Source organism: Apodemus sylvaticus, chromosome 11 (genome assembly GCF_947179515.1).
Source record: "Apodemus sylvaticus chromosome 11, mApoSyl1.1, whole genome shotgun sequence".
NCBI classification, from domain to species: domain Eukaryota; kingdom Metazoa; phylum Chordata; class Mammalia; order Rodentia; family Muridae; genus Apodemus; species Apodemus sylvaticus.
In genome coordinates this window covers 13,391,552-13,412,247 of record NC_067482.1, presented here as the reverse complement: position 1 = coordinate 13,412,247, position 20,696 = coordinate 13,391,552, and the positions used below count along the sequence as shown (strand labels likewise).

The 20,696-nt window shown below is 43.9% G+C and overlaps 1 protein-coding gene across 1 annotated transcript in view; it reads left to right on the top strand.

The window, feature by feature from the left end:
• Fras1 (Fraser extracellular matrix complex subunit 1) overlaps nucleotides 1-20,696 on the top strand; it is a 402,136-nt gene that overhangs the window by 231,125 nt on the left and 150,315 nt on the right. The window contains exons 21-22 of the mRNA XM_052198714.1: nucleotides 19,047-19,199; nucleotides 19,709-19,855. Of these exons, the coding sequence (XP_052054674.1) occupies nucleotides 19,047-19,199; nucleotides 19,709-19,855 (300 nt within the window). The remainder of the gene's footprint in view (nucleotides 1-19,046; nucleotides 19,200-19,708; nucleotides 19,856-20,696) is intronic.

The following is a 20,696-nucleotide window of genomic DNA, read 5'->3' as shown; positions in this document are numbered from 1 at the left end:
CCTCCATCCAGACCCACAGAGACGCAAGCTATACCTCATGTAGGATGCAGTGTATGGCTGGTACTTCCAATTGCAGTCACGATTGTCTCGGGAGGGAGACAAACATTAGTGTCTCCTCCCAGAGCGATGTCTGTGGATGGCAGGTGTTGGCTATTACAGATGAAAAGTCTGAGTTTAACTGCTGAGCCTTACTTTAAGGTATGTAAGCTGCTTCCATGAAAACTAAGAGGTCCCTGACGCGTGCATAAGTCAGCTTTGTGTAATACCAGATGCCGCTAAGGTATACAAATAAATAGTTCCTTTAGCTCAGAATTTTGAAGGTTCAGGCCTCTATCACAAGCTTTAGCTTAGTCTGAAAAGGCCACTTCTCTCAACAGTGTCATGGAAAAGGCACACCTGTACGAAAAAGCCTATGTTACAGAACAGGAAGTCAAAAGGAGAGATAGAGTCCCCTAGCCCCTCCAGCATGGCATCAGTGACCCAGTGAACTCTGGACAGGCTTTGAAAGCTTCTGCCACCTCAACCAGTATCATGACCCTGGGGACTGAGCCCTTCCTATCCAAACTATACTGAGAGCAGGTAGTAAAACTGTTAGTGGATGTTTACTGCATTGCCATTATGAGAAGGCAGAGAGACATTTCGGGCTAATTAAGGGGATGAGCTGAAGACACAGTTAACTCATGGTACAAATAGATTTGTGTTCTGGAATACCTGCAGGTCATAAGGACCGGACGGGTCCAGTGGGGGCTGGAGGGGAAGATCCAGATCGGAAGGCTTCACAGAGTGGGTGAAACCCAGTTTGATTCCTGTAGATCAGCAAGGGTTGAGTTAGAGGAGGGGTATGTGGTTCTATCAAGAGGCAAACCTGGAAAGCAAAGAGTATGTATGGGTCATATGTCTGCAACAAGTCATCTCTACTCTGGCACTGAGCTACACTACAGCAGCAGGCTGGGAAATTTAGGTTGCAACCAGAATATAGAAAGCCTGATGTTGCAGGCAAAAGTTGAGGCTGAATCTGGGGCTCTGTGAGAGTGTTGGGGAGAGCTGTGTCTTGACTAAGGGTATATTATGTATGATCTGCAAGCAGTGGGAGATTGTCTAGGGTGTAGAGGGACAAGCTTAGAGAGAATGTTAGAGGTAGATGTACCCATCATGGTAGACCTTTCATTCCAATCTGTCGTCCATGTGGATCCGAAAACTTTTATCCTATGACATATTTTATAAATAAATGTTTATATAAGGAGATTGGAATGGTTTAATAGTTAATGAGCTCTCTTCTATCCAAAGTCCAGGATACTCTTTGATAGTAAATTAGGTGATTAGGAGCTGCATTAATTTTTAAGGCCAATAGGAACCATTAGACTGGAGAATCGTAGGGCTTGACTCAATGACTTTGGAAGGCCCCAGTCTCAGAAGAACAGGCCTCATGAGACTGTTCTTATTTATGATTTTTAAATCAAGTAGTCATCACCCATTGCTCAGAAATACTTCCTGCATAGGGACTGGAATAAGTATATTTCAAATAGAAAAGCAACAGAAAAAATGTATTAATATAGAAGTTTACTTTGTCACTAAGTGTGTGACTTTCTAACTGCCTCCCACTACTTTGTTACAAATTCTTTTATTTGCTATTTCATCAAGTGTTTTTCATAAACCCATGTTCCTTGCCAGGCTGGCCCTGTGCAGGTTTTGAGGATAGAGATGAAGATGTGTTACTTGCATCTGAGAAATGTAACTTAGAGAAGGATGGTACATTTGTGGTTTTGTTTGTTTGTTTGTTTGTTTGTTTGTTTGGGGGGATTTGGTTTTTTTGAGACAAGGCTTCTCTGTATAGCCCTGGCTGTCCTGGAACTCACTCTGTAGTCCAGGCTGGCCTCCAACTCAGAAATCCACCTGCCTCTGCCTCCCAGAGTGCTGGGATTACAGGCATGCACCACCACCACCCAGCTGGATGGTACATTTGTTTGCCAAGGCTACCATAATAAAAATACCAGAGATTGGGAGATATAACAGCAGATATGGATTTTCTCACTGCTGTGGATGTTACAAGTCTAAGAATTAAGATCCCCATAGGATGTAGGGTTTCTTAGATCTTCTCCTTGCTGTAAGATGCTTGCCCTCTGGAGACCACCTTCACTGGAGGATAGGGGACAGGGAGGTCTTACTCTGTACTTGGAAATCATGATTGTTTTCCTGCCTCAGTCCCTCGAGGGCTAGGATTGCAAGCATGACCTAAAAGTTTTTAATCAGAAAGTGTCATGGTTGTACTTCTGTGAAGAGAAAGATTATAGAGAATGGCTTGGAAGAAGTTGATATGAGGGCAGAAAGACTAGTGTTAGATAATTGCAGGAACCCAGATGAGCTCTCAAGCCAAGGCGATGGGGGAAGGAAGGTACTTGGACTCACAGGATGTAAATGATACATTAGATCAGTCTAAGGCTGTTTGCTGTTAGTCCACAGAAATGATCCAAGAGGGCAATTTTGTGTGTTAATTTAAAAGAGCAACAGAAATACTTGTTCTCTTGCCAATGTGGTAAGGGATGGGGAGCTGCACATGGTGTCCAGATTTCAGGTCATGAATGTAAATCCAGGACAGGAGTAAGTGTAAGAGGCATAGAAGATGTCTTGTGCATGTGGACATATTAGACTTGGGGTGATAGTTGGACATCAGGGGCACTGTCCCAGAAGAGGCAAACAGGATATATGAATAGCTACCAGCTCATTTCCAGCTTGCTAGTTTCCTGAACTGAATGCCCTAGGATTTTTTTTCTTCACATTGAAATGGTGCTTTAGTTCATAGTAAATGTTATGGAATTTTTCAGGTACTTTGATCTGAATGCAGGAAGGTGGTAAGGGGCCATGTGCTGTCACACCGAACGGGCTGACAACACCTCTATTATGCACAGTGTCTTTGGAAGTGTCCTTGGGGGCCCCAGAGAGAAGGCAGACCCTCTCTGCCCTCTCTGGTATGTGAGCACCTTCCAGGGGCCAGGATTTACTCGTGGCATGTATTCCCCATCTGAGCTGTGCCCGAGATCATCACCCAAGACCTCTAAATTGCACTTAGCTGTTCAAAAAGAAAATTCCACTTAATCTATCACACAGACAAGAATAAACACATCCTGGGAACAGGTCCAATCACCTCTCTGTGTTCTCACTTATGGCGATGTCATATGTGGGGGATTCCCCCTCCCAATCTGTCAAAGCAAATAGATAGTTGGAAGATTTAGGCCAGGGCTGAAGGTTTTCAGCAAAGGCAAGGAGTGGGCTGAGAAGCAGGAACTCATCAGCCTCTTACAGGCATGATGATATGCTGTGCAAAACCAAGGGTTTCTTCATAGATTTTTCCCCCCTGCATATCTCAACATTATCAAAGTTTTTCCAAAGCCTGAGGTGCTTTCTCTATCTGTCTCTCTCAGCTAAAAGCTTTCTCCTGTTCACAGAAGAGGGTGAGATGAAGAAGAAAGTGCAGATAAAGCCGTCAGGGAGAAATGGCCCAGTGCAGATGTGTTATAAAAAACTATGCCCTGGGCTTTCTGAGCGCGGAGAGGATGGCCGTGCTCACCCTTCAGATCTTATGAGGAACTGTGAGAAGCAGAGATTGAAGGTGCTGGGGATGGGTAGCTGACATGGGGGAACTCTGGGGAGTAAGAACTTGACCGTTGCTTATGCAGCGATGTGTTAAATGCTGGTTCGAGTCCTCCACTCTGTCTCGGGAGCATAAACATAAGAAAAAAAACTATCAAAGAAAAATTACTCTGGGCATTTTTACACTGCAGACAGTTAAGTCTAATGATGGTTATAGCTGTTAAATGCAGCATAGACTCTTGGCCAACAACTTGGAAAATAAACATAGTTCTTAGGTTTTTTGTTTCTTTGTTTTGTTTTTAAGCCTGGAGTTTGGGTTAAGTAAAATTAAGCAACTTTCATTGTGGGAGTTTTGCAGGCTTACAGATAGAAATTGCTATAACAAGGCCTGGGTGACGGTTTTCCCACCATCCAACTGAGCACCCATCCCCCTCTCCCCCTTTATAGTGTCTTACAGATGCTGCCAGTGGTTTCCAGAACTCTCTTGGGGAAGCTCTCAACTGATAGCTGGTGTTAATATTTTAAATAATTCATCATCAACTACTAAAATAGAATGAGACTACTAACCTGTACATAGATTTCAGATTGGCTCTGGGTCCCCTCTCCTCCCATCTCCTTTTCCCCTCCCTCCCTCTGTCCCTCCCTCCCTCACTCCCTCTTTACCTCTCTCTCTCCCTCTCTCCCTCCCTCCCTCTCTCCTCCCTCCCTCCCTCCCTTCCTCCATCCCTCTCTTCTTTCTGTCCTTTTTCTGTGACCTAGATAGCAGAATCAACACAACAAATGGACCCTGCCACCACTTCCTTTTTAAAGAGTGCTGCTGTTAATTTTTTTCCCAAATCATTAATAATACAGTCAATATCTTCTTAACCCTGTTGGAGTCATTCCTGTAGTTTTCTCCATTTATTGCCCACATTTTGGTGACAGCATAGGCATGCTCAGATCTGCATTCAGGAAGAAGCTGATACGGCCTCAGCACTGAGGACTATTTGGGGTTTGAGTTGGGAAGGAGCCCCGAAGGAGGCCCATGTCCCCACACTCAGACACAGACAGGAGTGGGGTGGTTCTCTTTTGCAGCAGCCTCAGTCGTGGGAGGTGTGGTCCTGAGATGATGATAAAGAAAAGGAAGGCAGAGACTTTAAATGCGTAGTGGCTCAGCGTTTGTTGCCTTATTTCGATCACCAAAATCCTACCCATGATTCCTCAGTGCCTGGCTCAGTCTTTTGTTCCAAAATGGCCTCCCCCTTCCCCCCTCCCATGGCATCTTCCACATTGTAATCTGCCTGCATGCAGATCGTGTCTCCCATTTACTTGGTACTGACTCACTCGCGCTCTCTGCAGATGATCTGTATGGGCATCTAACAATAGGTGATGTCCCGGAGGACGCATGTGATGAACCCTGGCCTGATTGCTTTCGATGCTGGTTTGCCATTTAGCATTCATGTGATCTGCAAGGAAGGTAGTAATTCAATCCTTGTTTTACATAGAAACAAACGGAACTGCAGGAGAACTAAATAAGACTAAGCAAGAATGATAGAACCAAGAACTGAATCTGGAGACTGGGATTTTATAATCATTGTCATGTGTTAAACTCCACAATGCTGAGTGCAGCTGAGCGTTCACATTAGGGACTTAGAAACAGGTCTTGTTGCTGTTGTTTACTTGCTTGGTTTGTGTGTGTGTGTGTGTGTGTGTGTGTGAGTGAAATGCAAGTATACTGATATACTCATTTGTATAGAGGCCAGAGGATAGCCTCAGGTGTTGTCTTTAAGAGCACCCCCGCATCCACCTCCTTTGACACAGAGTATCTTGCTGGCCGGATAATCATCAATTAGGGTAGACAACTAAAGAGTAAGTCCCAGGTATCTTTCTGTCTTTACCTGTCCAGCACTAGGTTAAATGTGCATATTATACCATGCCTGGGCTTTAGCATGGCTTCTAGGGGTTGAACTCAGATCCTCATGTGTGTGAGATAAGTGTATCACTAACAGAGCATCTCCCTAGCTCCATATCAGATAGTTCATGTACTGCACACGTGCCTTATCTGTCTACATCAGCACCCACTTGCATACATGTATACCGGATGTGCACATGAGGATGTGGAGGCCAGAGGTTGAGGTCAGATGTCTTTCTCAATCTTCCTTTACTACACTTTGGAAACATGGTCTCTCCCTGGATCTTGGACTGACAGATTCCGGGAGATGGGCTGGCCACTTATCCTGGGTCCCACTTACCTCCTCCCTAGCACCACCATGCTTGGCCCAAACACACCGTGCTGCTGTGAATCCCTAGAGAACTAATTACACTCCCTTGGGTGCCCTGTTCTCTGCTCTACAGTGTGTCCCAGCTAACTGAATAAGGGTAAAGAAAAGCCCATGCAGTTTTAATAATCCATATCAATTCACATCCACCTTAACCTTTAGAATGTATCTGCACTTGGATGGTTTTTATACTGGGAGCCAATAGGAGTGTTTTCTCTTAGGTGGACCTACATTTTTTTTAAGTGTTGACACTGTTAGAATGATCTGTTTAATTGTCACTGTTAGTGGTTAAATGCCTTTCAGTGACACTGGCCATTTTCCTCCTGTGGCAGCTGTCAAAAGGTGGGAGTTAGTTTAGCTAGCAGGTTAAATATAGTTGCAAGTCTACAGCTATCACTAAATATACTTTTGTCACTAGTAGTAGTAATGGCATGTTTGTGGATTTATAATTTTGTAAGTAGTTTATCTTCTCACTGGATCAATGTCTAAAACCTTACTGTACAGTTGTGATGACTAGAACATTCCACTTGATTTGGATTTGGGAATAAAAGCATCACGCAGGGTCATTTGACCAGCTTATAGCTTGTGTGTGAGAAATGCTGGGTAAAGCAAGTGACTGGACTTGGGCTCCGAGGGTCTAGTCTCTCCCCTTCCTGTTCTACGGTGATATGATCGAGGAGTTTTTTCCTTAGCCTGATCCGTATTCTGTGTTTATCTCATCTTCTTGGCCTGCCTCTTCACTTCATCTGGCCCGGCTCTTCTATCTCTGTATATTTTCAATTTCCTTGTGCCTTCTGTTTTTTTTTTTTAACACCCGCTTCTTTATTTCTCTTATCTCCTTCTTTTGCAATGCTCTTTCTTTTCTTATTTCTCATCGTGCCACCGATCTCCTGTTGCTTGAACTATGAATAGTATAGCCAATTTCTTCCTGGAACTTTCAGTGATTGTCTCCTCCTTGTTCTCTCAATTTCTGTTTTTATTTAAGAGACCACAGGGTCCGCTGAGCAGTGATGGAACACTTCAGGGCCTTTCCTGTCTTTCATCCTTTCCACAAGAAGGATGTGCTCTATGCTTAAATTGAGGATTTCCAAGTTAAAGAAAGAAAGAAACAGAAAATAGAAAAGGAGAGGAAAATAAAAAGAACTTGCAGCGTACCTTCACCTAAACTGTTCCCTACCCAGCTGTAGTAAAGGCAGAGCGACCTTAAAGGGTCAATCGCAGGCTTTTATTGAGGCCATTGTAGCTGCTGCCCAGTAAGGACAGGCCCAAAATGCAAACAGGGCTTTTGTGGCTCTGTATTTCCAGGACACAGCTGAACTTAGGTGTGGTTCTGTCCTTGACACTAAAGGTGGCAGTGTCCTATGACAGCACTGGCCCGATTTTCAACCCCACACTTAAAAATCTCTTTGGCTGACTTGCAGTGACCAAAGTACTGACTTTCTTTTAAACTAACATTGTCTTTGGCATGGATATTGGTTGTGCTTGGGCCCACTACATAAAAAGGTTTTAGAATTACTCATCACTTAAGACACTGCAGGCGTTATAAAGGGTTGGGTTCACGGTGACTGACCCCTCCATGTCACAGGTGGTAGCGGTGCACCCAGACTTTGCACCCGAGGAGACAGGATTGTATGGCCCTGTCCTGTGTGGCCTTAGCACAGGACGTGCTCTCCACGTCTTGGCAGTTGCTTAATTTACCTCTTTATGATGTTTGCCCACACAACCTCCCGTCTTCCACTTCTTCCTCCACTCAGATCTCATTGGCATGAGAGCCCAGTCACAAGTCCACGTTCTCCTTTTGTTGGAGGAATAACAACATCCAATGAAGCACAAGCAAACCCTGGATTTTCTCTCAGATGTCTCTGCATTTTCTATTTCCATTCTTTGACTTCCTTTCTGCCCCCCACCCCTCCTCGATCTGACTGCTGCAGCCATTTTTCTTCCCTTCCCTTCCCACACAGCCTCTTCTGAGCCCCCTTGCCTCTCTCCTCCCTCCACCTCCTCCTTTAGTGTATTCTTATTTTTACAGCGTTCTCTCCCTTCTCCCCATCCCCCTCCCCCTCCCTTGGATTCTATTCCAAGTGCACAGACTTTCACTCTCCTCTACCCACGGGAACTCCAGTCTGAAGAAGCCCAGTCTTCATACCACACCCACAAGCTATTTTTCTTCCTTCTCATGACCCTTCTGTTTATCCGTGACTCATTTTGTAATCAGTACAATTGACAACTCATTCTAGCTGTGCAGTGGCCCTAGACCATGTTTCCCTTTCTTTCTTCCTTTTGCAAATCCCCAGGCTAACTTCTCCCACATGGTAGCCTCATACACCCCTATAGTATCTTTCCCACTTCTTTGCAAGATGAGGGTCAGACTGTAAAGATGAGCTTTGGTTTCTAAAGTAATTGAAGCCCACAATGTTATCATGGTAGCCATTGCCTCTCACCTCGATGTCCTTATTCTGATTTCCAAGGCCTCGAGTTCTCCTTGGATCCCTGTGTGAGTGTTGAGACTCCATCCATACTGTGTATTCTCTCCATTCCACAGTGTTCCCCTCCTTTGTGGAGGCAATCTGTTGTGTATTCTGTCCTTGGCAGCGATGTCTTCAGTGGGCATCACTTTCAGACATCATCTAAGCCCCCAAGTGGTATGACCTGTGTATAAAAAGTGCTCTAGGCCTCCCTTCTCCCTTTCCGCATGAAACAAAACAAACCTCATCTCTGTCTAATGTCTCTGTGTCTCCTACTTCCCTCCCGGTGCCTGTGGCTTGCTCATCGTTCTGTCATAAGCATCTCCAGGGAATTCCCTCTCCTGATCTGCTTCCTGTAACACTTTCCTGGGGCCACATGGCTAGCTGACTTGCCGTAAGCACCAATAGAAGAGAGTCACTCTGGAGCTAAATCAAATTGGATGCATGGTGCCAAGATATATGAGCCCAGGTGGTACCCACATCACTTGTCTGCAACATGAGCTGCCCACCTGCCCCAAACTGAGAACTGTGGCACTTTCCAGTCACTTTATCCACCTGCAGTCTTTACAATGATCCCTTGGCCCCTGTAGCAGCCTTCTCAGTAGTAAGTTGATCAATGCTGGGTAAAAACTACTGTCCTGTCAATATAAGGTCAGTCCGTTGCAGGGTTCTGTTTGGTTGCTTTAACACTAAAGCAGTAGCCAAAGGCACTGGATAAGGAAGTTTTATTTGCTTGTTTTGTCCATTGGTTTTGCTTTGTTTGTTTTATGGCTTTTGTACTAATTTGATTCTCTGAGGGGAAAAAGGACATGATTTTAAGCACTTTTGGGAGGGCTGAGCCCAAAGCAACATTAAAAGGCAAAGGGCTGTAGTGCTTCTTTCTCTTCTGCCATTCACATGTTGTCTTAATTTCTTTTGTGCTCATTTCACAAGTTGAACCCTGAGCTCCCAATGGTGGAGTCAGAGTTCAAATCCTCTTCATCCTCTTCTCTTCCTTTGGTTTTCCATGCATCCAGCCTTACTCTCCTCCCTCAGACTCCTCTTCCTGCTGGAACCTCCTCCTCGTGTCCTCTTCGACATCATGGCTTCCTTTCAATGTGTGGCCCACTGGGTTTAATTAGTGTTCCTCCCCCAAGCCTGGGTAGGAGGTTATTTGGTAGAGCAAATACATCTATCAGTGAAGGAATGCACCTGCTCCCCCAACAGCCTTTAAGTGCCTTCACCTCCAAAGGGTGAGGCTTCATGTACCCCATATGTGTAAGGAAATGGTGAGGGGCCCAGGTTTGTTCTGATAACAACAGTGGCACCATGTTCATGAATACTGCTCCATCTTGTTGAGAAGATGTCTTTCTGTTTCGCACCTTTCCATCCTCTGGTCCTTGCAGTCTTTCCATTCCCTCTGCCATGAGTGAGTGTTGAAGGGGGTGATGTGTTTCTTCCATTTAGAGCTGAGCGCTCCACCATCAAGTAGTCTCAGCACTTGCAGTCATGGGTTTCAGCATTTCTTTCCACTCCCTCCAGTAAGAAGCATCTCTGATTGGGCACAACGCACATCTATTGATTTAACAGAGTGTTTGGAAGACAGTTGAAGAAGACCATTTAGCAAAATAGTCCTCGTAGACTCTGCACTACGATACATGACCCTCCCAGCCACAGGCTCTTGACCAGGTTTATAGTACTGAATTCTACACGTATAAAAAGCCTGGAGTTTTTGCATGATATCATCTCTCTTGTACCTGGAAGAGAAGAGTTGCAAGTGTTGATTATTTTAACTACTTTCAAATGCATTGACTGTAGTTAAATTAAGAACTTAATCAACTGATAGGATAATATTAAAATTCTCCCTGTGTGCCTAAATTTGTCTTTATAGATCATTATTTATCAGCTAAAGAGAGTCATTTTCCCATTAAATTGACATTCAGACCATTTCTTTAATAGCAGATGTTGGCTTGAACATCTTCAGGCTTTCTTGTCTTTGTTCCAAAGATGGGAAATAAGTCCTTTCACCAGCGTGTGCTGCTATCCATCATGAGCGTGGGTAATCCTCACTGATCTTCGAAGCAGAGCCTCTGATTTGGAGAAGACATCACACAGTGATGACCACATGCAATTTCCTCACAGCTTCAGGGTGACATACCAGAGGATGCTGCAGCTGCTGAGTTCAAATATTAATTTTTGATTTGTTTAAATTTTGAGCATGCCTGCATGCTGTGTCTATTTAAAAAACAAATAGAATCTTCTAGTGCTTAAAACAAGAAATGTATTTATTTTATCTGGAGCTAATTCTCTGTCTCCCGACTTCCCTGTAATATGTTCATTAATTTGCTTGCTCAGAGTGTGACTTCACTGTTTATTAACAAGGTGGTATGTATACAAACAACTGGAATCCCATCTGCCTGCTCCACACCACACACGTGCGCATTATACCCCAGTGATCTGAGGCAGGCTGAGCATCAGTGTATCTCCGGGCTCACTTTCCTCCTTGTCAGCCTTAATGAGTGTTATATTTAAAGACCCTGCACTGTAATTGCAGTAGTGACAAGGAAGAATTTACTTACTGAGTGGCAGTGGGAGGAACCTGAAAGGCAGCTTCCAGCAATAGGCACTGTTTAAGCAATCCGTATGTGCACACATCACTTACGCATATTTCAGGTCGACCTCCTATATTTTGATTGTAGGCAGGAAGATGAGCTGTGGGTGCCTTCCTGCCTAGACAGGGATTTAGGATAGGATGGTAATCCTCACCATGGTGGTCAGATTGGTCGGCTGGGAATTTGGGTCCCTGTTTTAGTAACTGCAGTACCAGGAAAGATTGAGAGGCAGTCCCAGAAGCTTCCACTGGAGTGTCCTGAGGAACTGCTTTAGATGTGTCACGAACACAGGTGGAAATGCACAGGAGAGTGCATTCAGGGGTTTGTTGATCTATCTAAGGATACTGGCATTTTAATGGCATCCCTCTGACTGGGTGTATTCATATAGTATGTATACAGCCAGAGTCAGAATCACTGTTTGTCAGATGGTTACCATCTACCAATGAGAATCAGGAGTCTCTTCCAAATCAGATTAGCTCTTAGAATGTATGGGATGGAATACATGAAGTGCCCAGTGTCACCGCACTTTATAGAGTCATCTCCGCTTGGGCCTGGAGATGGGACTCCTGCTACCTTTAAATTTGTTTGGTTTGTATAATGGACACATTTAGCTGACCCTAGAGTTAGTTCTGTCTTCATTAGCTCAGACTGTAACCAACAAGGCAGTTGCATATGTCTCACACACACACACACACACACACACACACACACACACACACACACACACACAGCATCCTTTTCCTCCTAGGTTGAAGTGGATTTTTTGAAAAATAGGGGTACACTCCTCAAAAACCTTTTCAGGGGCCTCCAGATTCTCCAAACTTTCCTGGTATTTCTAGATTTTTATTGCATTTACTTGCATTCTTATTTTAAAGTATAGTTTCCATTTTATTTTAGTTTTCCCAGATGGTTTTCTTCTGTTCTTAGGAAACCAACTATACAAGCTGTGGTGGAGGTCAACAGGCAACACAAGCAGGTCTAAATCACATGGAGGTTTTGGTCTTTCCAGGTTTCATGCAGTCGAGCCCTGACCTTCTTGCTGTGCACAGCGGGGCACACACAGTCATGGAGCTTGGGAAGCACAGAAACATTAAAGGCATTTTCTTCAGAAATGTCCCTGGAGGCAGAGGCCTCCATATATTCTGAAGGAAGAGCATCTTCATATTCTCAGGCACACATGGAGTGGAGTTCACACAGCTAACTGGCAGCATGTGGCTGTGATCCTTTTGGGCATAACTGTTGCTTCCTTTTTTACCATCCTGGACCAGGACTTGAAAGATCCCAATTACTTATATGTGTGTGTCAAGGGGCAGCTGTGTTACAACATGAACACTGAGGTCAGAAAACAATTTGTGAGACTCAATCCTCTCCTTCTACCAAGTAGTTCCCTGGGCTTGAATTCAAGTTGTCAGGCTTAGCAGCAAACATCTTCATTCACTGAACATCACACTGTCCCTTCTAGTATTTTCGTTTCATAATCCTTTTATTTCATCCAGAAACGGCATACGAATACCCTGATGCATACAGTTGAATAGACCCAAATTGATCTAGGAATCCATTTTAAAAGGGTTGTGAGGGAATAACCTTTTTTCAAAATATCATTTCTAGTCAGACATCAGACATGTTCTTCTTCCTTTCCAAGGTAAACCTCAATACTGCCACTCACTGTCATGAGATTCTTGTGCTCATGTTAGGGCTTTGTCTACATGTATGGCCCGCATGCTGGAAGACAACATTATTGATGGTCATGAGCTGCCATATGGGTGCTGGGACTTGAACTCAGACCATGTTCTTAACCACTGGCGTGTGTGTGTGTGTGTGTGTGTGTGTGTGTGTGTGTGTGTGTAAGATATATATGTATTTATTTGTAGTACTGGCAAAGTTATGGCAAAACAGACTCAGACATCTCGCAGAAACACAAAATGATATGAACTTTCAGAAAAGAATTGTGATGTACTATTTTTCATGCCTGCAGTGGTAAAGGTGTGTGTTCATGTATGTCTGGCATGTATGAGTCCAAGAAGTAAGCGCTCCTTCTAGGTTTCCTCATTTATCAGGGGAACAGCATGGGACAGTGCAGTCTGTGTCCTCGGAAGAGTTTGTATTGTGGCAGACGAGATGCTACCTAATGCGCGGTTAGAGGCCACGGATGCAAGCTGTACTGATATTGTTAGTTATGCCTTTTAATGTTGTTCTTTGAAAATGATCAGGAATGCAGACAGAGGTTTATACACAAAGCTTTCCATTGCAGCTTTAAGTAGAAAAGTGGAGACAAATGTCCACTTCATCATAAATGCAACCTCTTCTGTTTGTTCCTTCACTTAAAGATGTGATGTTATGTCATCCTTAAAATAGTGTTGACGGACTGCCCCTAATGGCATGTAGAAATGATGGCAGGGCCGAGCAGAAAGTGCTGCGTGTCCACATTTCATATAATCTCATCTGGGTAAAAAAATCTACACACGAAAGGTGAAAAAAAAAGAGTAAGAGAGAAAAAATATAAATATTAGCAGTCATGGTCTCTGAGAAGCATTCCTAAGGTGGTTTGTTTTTTATTATACTTTGAAAAATTGTTTTTATATATCTTATTCCATATATTGCTTTGTTGTGAGGGAAATAAAATCCCCAAGTCTCTTTTGGACACTTCAGAGATCCTCTTCTATGTGGATGACTGCAGCTTTCAGACTGGACCCTCAAGCCTGCTCACAGGCGGTGCCCGGTGGGACCGGCCACTTGTAGCCTGTCATCCGGAGCTCCGTGTCTGCCCTAGGGTGCTGGGCTTCTCTGCATGGAAGTCAGAACACACATATTGATCCTCAGGCTCTTGTTACTCTGGCGTCTGGCTTCCTTCCTGGGTCATATGTCACTCTGAGCTCTCCCAGGGAATTATTCCCAAAAAGATATTGACTTCAAGCTTCTGGAAAGAAAAAAGAACGCTGTTTCCTAGATTTTAGAAATTTATTACTCTTCTTTTCCTTGGTTTAATAAAAATCAGTCAACCAACTGTGATTCACAGCAGGATTCTACTGCATATTTATTTAAGTGGTGTCTGTCTCTGGTTGGGGCTAGTGTTTGACAGGAGCAGGAAGGAAGGTTTGGGTGAAGGGACTAATATAAGAACTCCCTCAGAAATGGCACTAGAATGAAGTTATCCATAGGATTGGGTATTCAATGTGACTTTTTGAAAAATAGAATAAATATAGGCAGTGAACAAAAAGAGTCAGAAGTCCAACTTTTCAAGCTGAAATAGCTAGGATCTCCTGTGTAGCAGAGATGTGATCTAACTGGGATGAATGTGACACTCCGGGCAACTCATGGCTGACTTTTATATTTTCAGATGTCATTTATTGATTTCTTCTTCACCTCTGGGTATTCACTCTATCATGCCATGTGATCTGTCATGAGACTGATGGATGCCTTCTTATGGCTGCTTTAACAGGAGCTACGGAAGCAAACAGAGGCTCTGAGCAATTGCAGCCCACTCTCTTGGGTCCTTTCCACTGGCTTCTGGTAGATGTATGTGCTAAGCCGCCATGTTTGGTTTGAGGCTTCTACAGACTTGGTTGAGGGGATAGAAGTTGTCCAAGGTTGTATTAGTTACTCTTTACTGTGACCAAATGCCTGAAAGAAGCAGCTTAAGAGAGGAGGGGTTTCTTTTGGAGTGTAGCTCATGAGAACACTGACCTCATACCAGAGAAAGACATGGTAGGGAGAGCTCTGTGGGGGAGGGAATGGCAACAAAAATATGAGGTATCAGATGGCAAAGATGTCTCTAAGCAGGGAAAAAAGGAAGCTAGCTGGTACTCAGCTAGCTTCCACCATTTTATTGAGATCATAATTCCAGCCCATTTGCATGGTGCTACGGACATTCAAGATCAGTCTCCTCTGTGCATTTAAACCTTTCTAAAAATACCCCCCTGGACCAGCAGTCCTGGGGTTCTGACCCCTTTGGGGGTTGTATGACCCTTTCCTAGGGAGTCACCCAAGACTTTTAGAAAACACTGATTCATAACAGTAGCAAATTAGAATTATGAAGTAGCAACAAATCTTGTGTTTGGGAGTCACCACAAGAGAAATTATCTTAAAGGGTCGAGGGTTAAGAAGGTTGAGAACCTAACTTCTTTCTCATCCTGCTTATCCTTTGAGTATAGGAAGGCAACTGATTTGCTTGAGTTGATTTTATAACCTGCCACTTTGCTGAAGTTGTTTATCAGCTGTAGGAGTTCTCTGGTGGAGTTTTTTGGGTCACTTAAGTATACTATCATGTCATCTGCAAATAGTGATAATTTTACTTCTTCCTTTCCAATTTGTATCCCTTTGACCTCCTTATGTTGTCTAATTGCTCTAGCTAGAACTTCAAGTACTATATTGAAAAGATATGGAGAGAGAGGGCAGCCTTGTTGTCTGGTCCCTGATTTTAGTGGGATTGCTTCAAGTTTCTCTCCATTTAGTTTGATATTGGCTACTGGTTTGCTGTATACTGCTTTAACTATGTTTAGGTATGGGCTTTGAATTCCTGTTCTTTCCAAGACTTTTAGCATGAAAGGATGCTGAATTTTGTCAAATGCTTTTTCAGAATCTAATGAAATGATCATATGGGTTTTTTTCTTTGAGTTTGTTTATGTAGTGGATTGATTTGATGGATTTCCTTATGTTGAACCATCCCTGCATCCCTGGGATGAAGCCCACTTGATCGTGGTGGATGATCCTTTTGATGTGTCCTTGAATTTGGTTGTCAAGAATTTTATTGAGTATTTTTGCATTGATATTCATAACGGAAATTGGCCTGAAGTCCTCTTTCTTTGTTGGATTTTTGTGTGGTTTTGGTATCAGTGTAATTGTGACGTCGTAGAACAAGTTGGGTAGTGTAAAGTATCTTGGTGTGACTCTAACCAAACAAGTGAAAGATCTATATGACAAGAACTTCAGGTCTCTGAAGAAGGAAATCGAAGAAGACCTCAGAAAATGGAAAAATCTTCCATGCTCGTGGATTGGCAGGATTAATATAGTTAAAATGGCCATCTTGCCAAAAGCAATATACAGATTCAATACAATCCCCATCAAAATCCCTAGAGGTATGACTCTCAAGGTGTTAGGACGGGAAGGAAACAGAGCACTGTGGGAGCACTTTTTTCTCTGATCACAGAGATGATAGAGAAGCAAGTCAAGGCAGGAAGGCTTTTACTTTGGCTTTCAGTTTTAGGGGACACCATTCATCAAGGTGGTGATGGGCCACAGTGGGTAGTTGGAGAGGATGGAGGCTTGCTCACATCAGGGTAATCAGATAAAATGAGGCTAAAAGCCAGACTGAATTGCAATCTTAGGGCCTACTCCCCCCAAACTCAGCAAGCCACTTCCTCTAGCTAGGTCCTACTTCCGGATGATTCTACAACCCCCAAAGTATCCTCCTCAACTGAGCGTACAAATGCACAAGCCTGTGATGGGCATTTTGCAATCAAGGCAGTAACAGGTAGTTAGGGAATGACAAGAAGCCGAGGTGTTTCTACAAAAGGCCTCTGAGGGCTGAACATAGTGTGTACTGTATTTAGGAGTTGGGTCAAGGATAGAGTGAAGGGGTTGGGGAGAACACTGGGGACCGAATGAAGAATGTCAGTGAGGAATCCCATGAGGTAGAAAGTTAGACAGAAATGACAGAGGATAGAAGCTCACAGCTGAAAGGAATGCATGGAGGACATGGAGGTGTGTGAACTGAGTGAAGTTGACTACAACACTTGGGTGCGGTGTAGTGGTTTCTTGGAAGTAATGGAGAGAGTTTCAGGGTGACTGCTGCAAGAGCAAAGAGGATTGTTCACAGACCAGCCCCAGCTGAATAATGTAATAGATACATACACATTTTGTCTATTAGGCAAACAGTTTGCAGAGATTCCCAAGATCAGGCAAATCCATAAATACCTATTTATCACACCTTTAGACTACTCCAGGGACCTGCTCACTTTCTCCTCAAAGCGTCACCATGGTGATTTTTCTCTTTCCTGACTCTGGTGCAGAAATCTTCAGTCAGCTGCAACTCTTCTCCCAATGGAACACCTGGGAATCTTGCCCATGCATGCCCAAACCCGGGGTATCCTGCCCATACTTGCCTTGAGGAGGGCTAGCTCATGGCACCCCAGCTAATGAGTCCTTCATGGAGTAGTGAATGTTTCCTGGCCTTCTATTTTCAGAGAACATGACCTCCATTTACTTATATTTTCTGAGGCATGTCAACTTCTTTAGGCACAGCTGTAGGGTCATGTGCCTACCCTGTGAAGAAGGCAAAGTATACGAACAAAGTGGTTGGCATGGGAGTCTTACACAGCAAAGGGAATCAGGAAGCAGCAGCCTTCTCATTTTTCTTTTTTCTTTTCTTTTCTTTTCTTTTCTTTTCTTTTCTTTTCTTTCCTTTCCTTTCCTTTCCTTTCCTTTCCTTTCCTTTCCTTTCCTTTCCTTTCCTTTCCTTTCCTTTCCTTTCCTTTCCTTTTCTTTTCTTCCCTGGTGTTTGTTCAGTTTTGTGGTTTTTTGTTTTCTGGGTTTTTTGTAGTTGTTGTTTTGGGCTTTTTTGGCTTTTGTTATTGTTGGTTGGTTGGTTGGTTTGGTTTTTGAGACAGGGTTTCTGTGTGTAGCTTTGGCTATGTGTAACTTGCTTTATAGATCAGGCTGTCTACCTCTGCCTCTTGATTGCTGAGATTAAAGGTGTGTGCTGCTACCACCCAACTCATATTTCTCTTAGTGAAGTCACCATTTCCTTTGTGATGTACGGAAGGGCTGTAATAAGGATTCATTTGGCTCCTAGAATGTCATGAATTGTCTTTAGGATTGGTGAAAGACCCCCTGCTGTTTGAAACCTCCAAGTTCAGAGACAGGTCAGGTTTCTTGGTTTGTGTGATGGTACAAGACCCAGCATTTTTGAGAAGGATATTTTGAGCTAATTTCTGGGGTAGCAGTAGTGGGTTTCTAGGGCAATGAGACCATGCTGGTTGTAGTTGGTAGGTGGAGGTGAGAATGAGTCATGTTTTCTGTGCTGAGACTATTTGTAGGTAATCAACAATTAAAGCAACAGCTACCACTTCTCCAAAAGTACTGGAGCCAGATTTGTTTGAGCAGGGATCATGGATGTAATCTGTGTAGCTGACATGGGTAGTTTTAAAAGGGCAAAAGTGGTCCAGATTACCGTCTTGACCTATCATGTCAAGAGGTGAGACAAGATATCTGAACCCTGGTAGGAAGTGCTTTGAATCCCTCAGGGGTTGATGGAAGGGCCCTAAAACCAGAGCCCTTTCTTCCTGCCTACCCCTCAACTGTTTTCATTTTGGTGGGTGATTCAGGAGTTTCTTTTACCATGGAGATGAAGGATGATGAATGAGGCTTTGAGGGTAATTACCACTTGAAGGCAGAGCAGAGTGAGTGTTAGGCCACAGTTGAAGCTGAACCCAATTGAGCTCTGTATCAAAGGATGACTCTTGTATAAGTGAGGACAAGCCAGTGCTGGCTGCACAAGATAATTTGTTTTATGGCTTTAATCACAGCTGGTATGACAGAGCTGCCGAGAACCATCTATCAGGTCGTGAAAATGATTCTTTTCCACGCACAGCTTTTGTTATAATTCTATCTTCAGTTAAAGACTAAAATGAGCAAGCAACTCAGCCCAATTATCTACTAAGCTCCCTCTCCCTATTTCAAAGGCTGACTATGGAGGGCTGGCTCTGGAGGCCATGTGGAGGAGTCCTGTGGCAGGCTTGAGAGCCTGCCCTGTGGTGGGGACACACAGCCCTCGAGGGCTCTTGCTCCTAGGGGAGAAGTTACACCGTAATGATCTTGCTATTTCTGTTGGTCTGATATTTCCCTCTCCCATGTCAAGTATCTATCACACAAAGCCCTAGTACTTGAAGGTCGTTCAATTGAAAAGAAATGAAAACTCAATTGCTGTGCTGGGCCTAGAATTTACTAAAACCATTTACTACAAACCTCGAGCTCATGATTTGTACAAGTCCCCAGCCTCTCCTTTACTAGGGTGCTGCCTCTGGGCTCCTCTCTGGATGGCTGAGATGCAGCTGTGGTAATTGAAGCCCCTTTGCCATGTGGTGTATAGACTAGACTTTAGCTCATGAACATCAGTGCTTGTCTCTCTCTCTCTCTTCCCCTTCCAGACTGCCATCCTCTCTGCCAGCACTGTGTGGCCAATCTCCAAGACACTGGTAGTGTCTGCCTAAAGTGCCAGCATGCTCGCCACCTGCTGCTTGGAGATCACTGTGTTCCAGAATGCCCTCCTGGACACTATAACGAGAGAGGCACTTGTCAAAGTGAGTAAGTCCTGGACTTGGGGTGGTGGAAGAGACACTGCTGATGAAGTCCTTTTAATTGGTGCCTCAAAACAAAGGAGGCTAGAAGCTCCAGCAGGGCTGCAGCTTGGCCCCCGCACAGTGTTTGGAGTCTTCTTTGTCACATGTTGCTTTGGGAGTACCATAGTGGTTTTCTTACTGCTGTGGTGGAATACCTGGAAATTCAGGGTGGCCTGAACCTCATGTAGCTGGTTACACTGCATCTCCAGTTGGGAGGCAGAGAGAAATGAGTACTGGTGTTCAGCTTCCAGTTCCCCTTTGTGGTCAGCCCAGTGCCCCCAGGCCATGTCCTAGTGCTGCTTACCTTTAGGGTACATTGTCTGTCCTCAGTTAATCTAATCTATCCCTGCACAAACATACCCAGGAGTTTGTCTCCTACTTGAGTCTAGATCATGGCAGGTTAGCATAAGCATCGCCAAGGAGAATATCTAAGTTCATCGTTTTCACTCATGCCTCATTTCCCTCTCTAGGATGCCATTCCTCCTGCAGAAGCTGTCAGAATAGTGGACCTTTCTCCTGCTCCTCTTGTGACTCTGGTCTGGTTCTGACCCACATTGGTACCTGTAGTACCACCTGCTTCCCTGGCCATTACCTGGATGATAACCAAGTTTGCCAGCGTAAGTTTGATGGACGGTCTCCTCTCTTGCCTTTCTGGGCCTTTGGAAGGAATGTGAAGTTCTTACTCCACCTTCTCTTCCAATGGCCTTTGGTTAATATAAGAAAGTAAGCTAACCTTCAAAGGCAATATGGGTGCCATTAGCAGACTGTGGCTTAAATAGCAGCCCCCGTTCGAGGTGCTTGGCTTTCTAAGAAGTAGCTTGGCTAAGTCATTTGCCTTCTCCCCTTCCATTATCTCATACACAAGTGTTTGTCAGTTTCATCCTCATGGTTCTTAGTAATCCAGTCCTTTGATCCTCCTGAGCAGAGAAAGGAGCCCATGCTGGTACAAAGTCCATGTACAAGGCTCATCAATGGACTTAATTTATCTTCTACATTTATCTATTGATACTGATAGCATGCACGGTGTCTCATTTAAATATTTCTGCTTCTTCCCACTAGTCTAGGTTTGTTTTTTTTCTTATACAAGAATTACATGTGTAAATGCCATCTCAAACAAGTATGATTATAATTAATGACACCGGATAAGACATAAAGAGTTTGGATAAATTAGAGAAAGGACTGATCTGGAAAACAATTAGGCATTCCTCACAGGTGAAGGCTGAGGCTGCTCACATTATTTTCATTTCTATAAGTCACTCAAAAAACTGTCCTACAGCTAGAGAGCTGGTTCTTCAGGGACAAACTGTTCTGCTGTCCTTGCTGAGGACATAGATGGGGTTCCTCACATGATGGCTTACCACCATCTCTTACTTCATTTCCAGAAGATTAGATGTCCTATTTTGGCCTCCAAAGGTACTGTACACATGTAATCTTTATACAGGCATGTAAGAAATCACT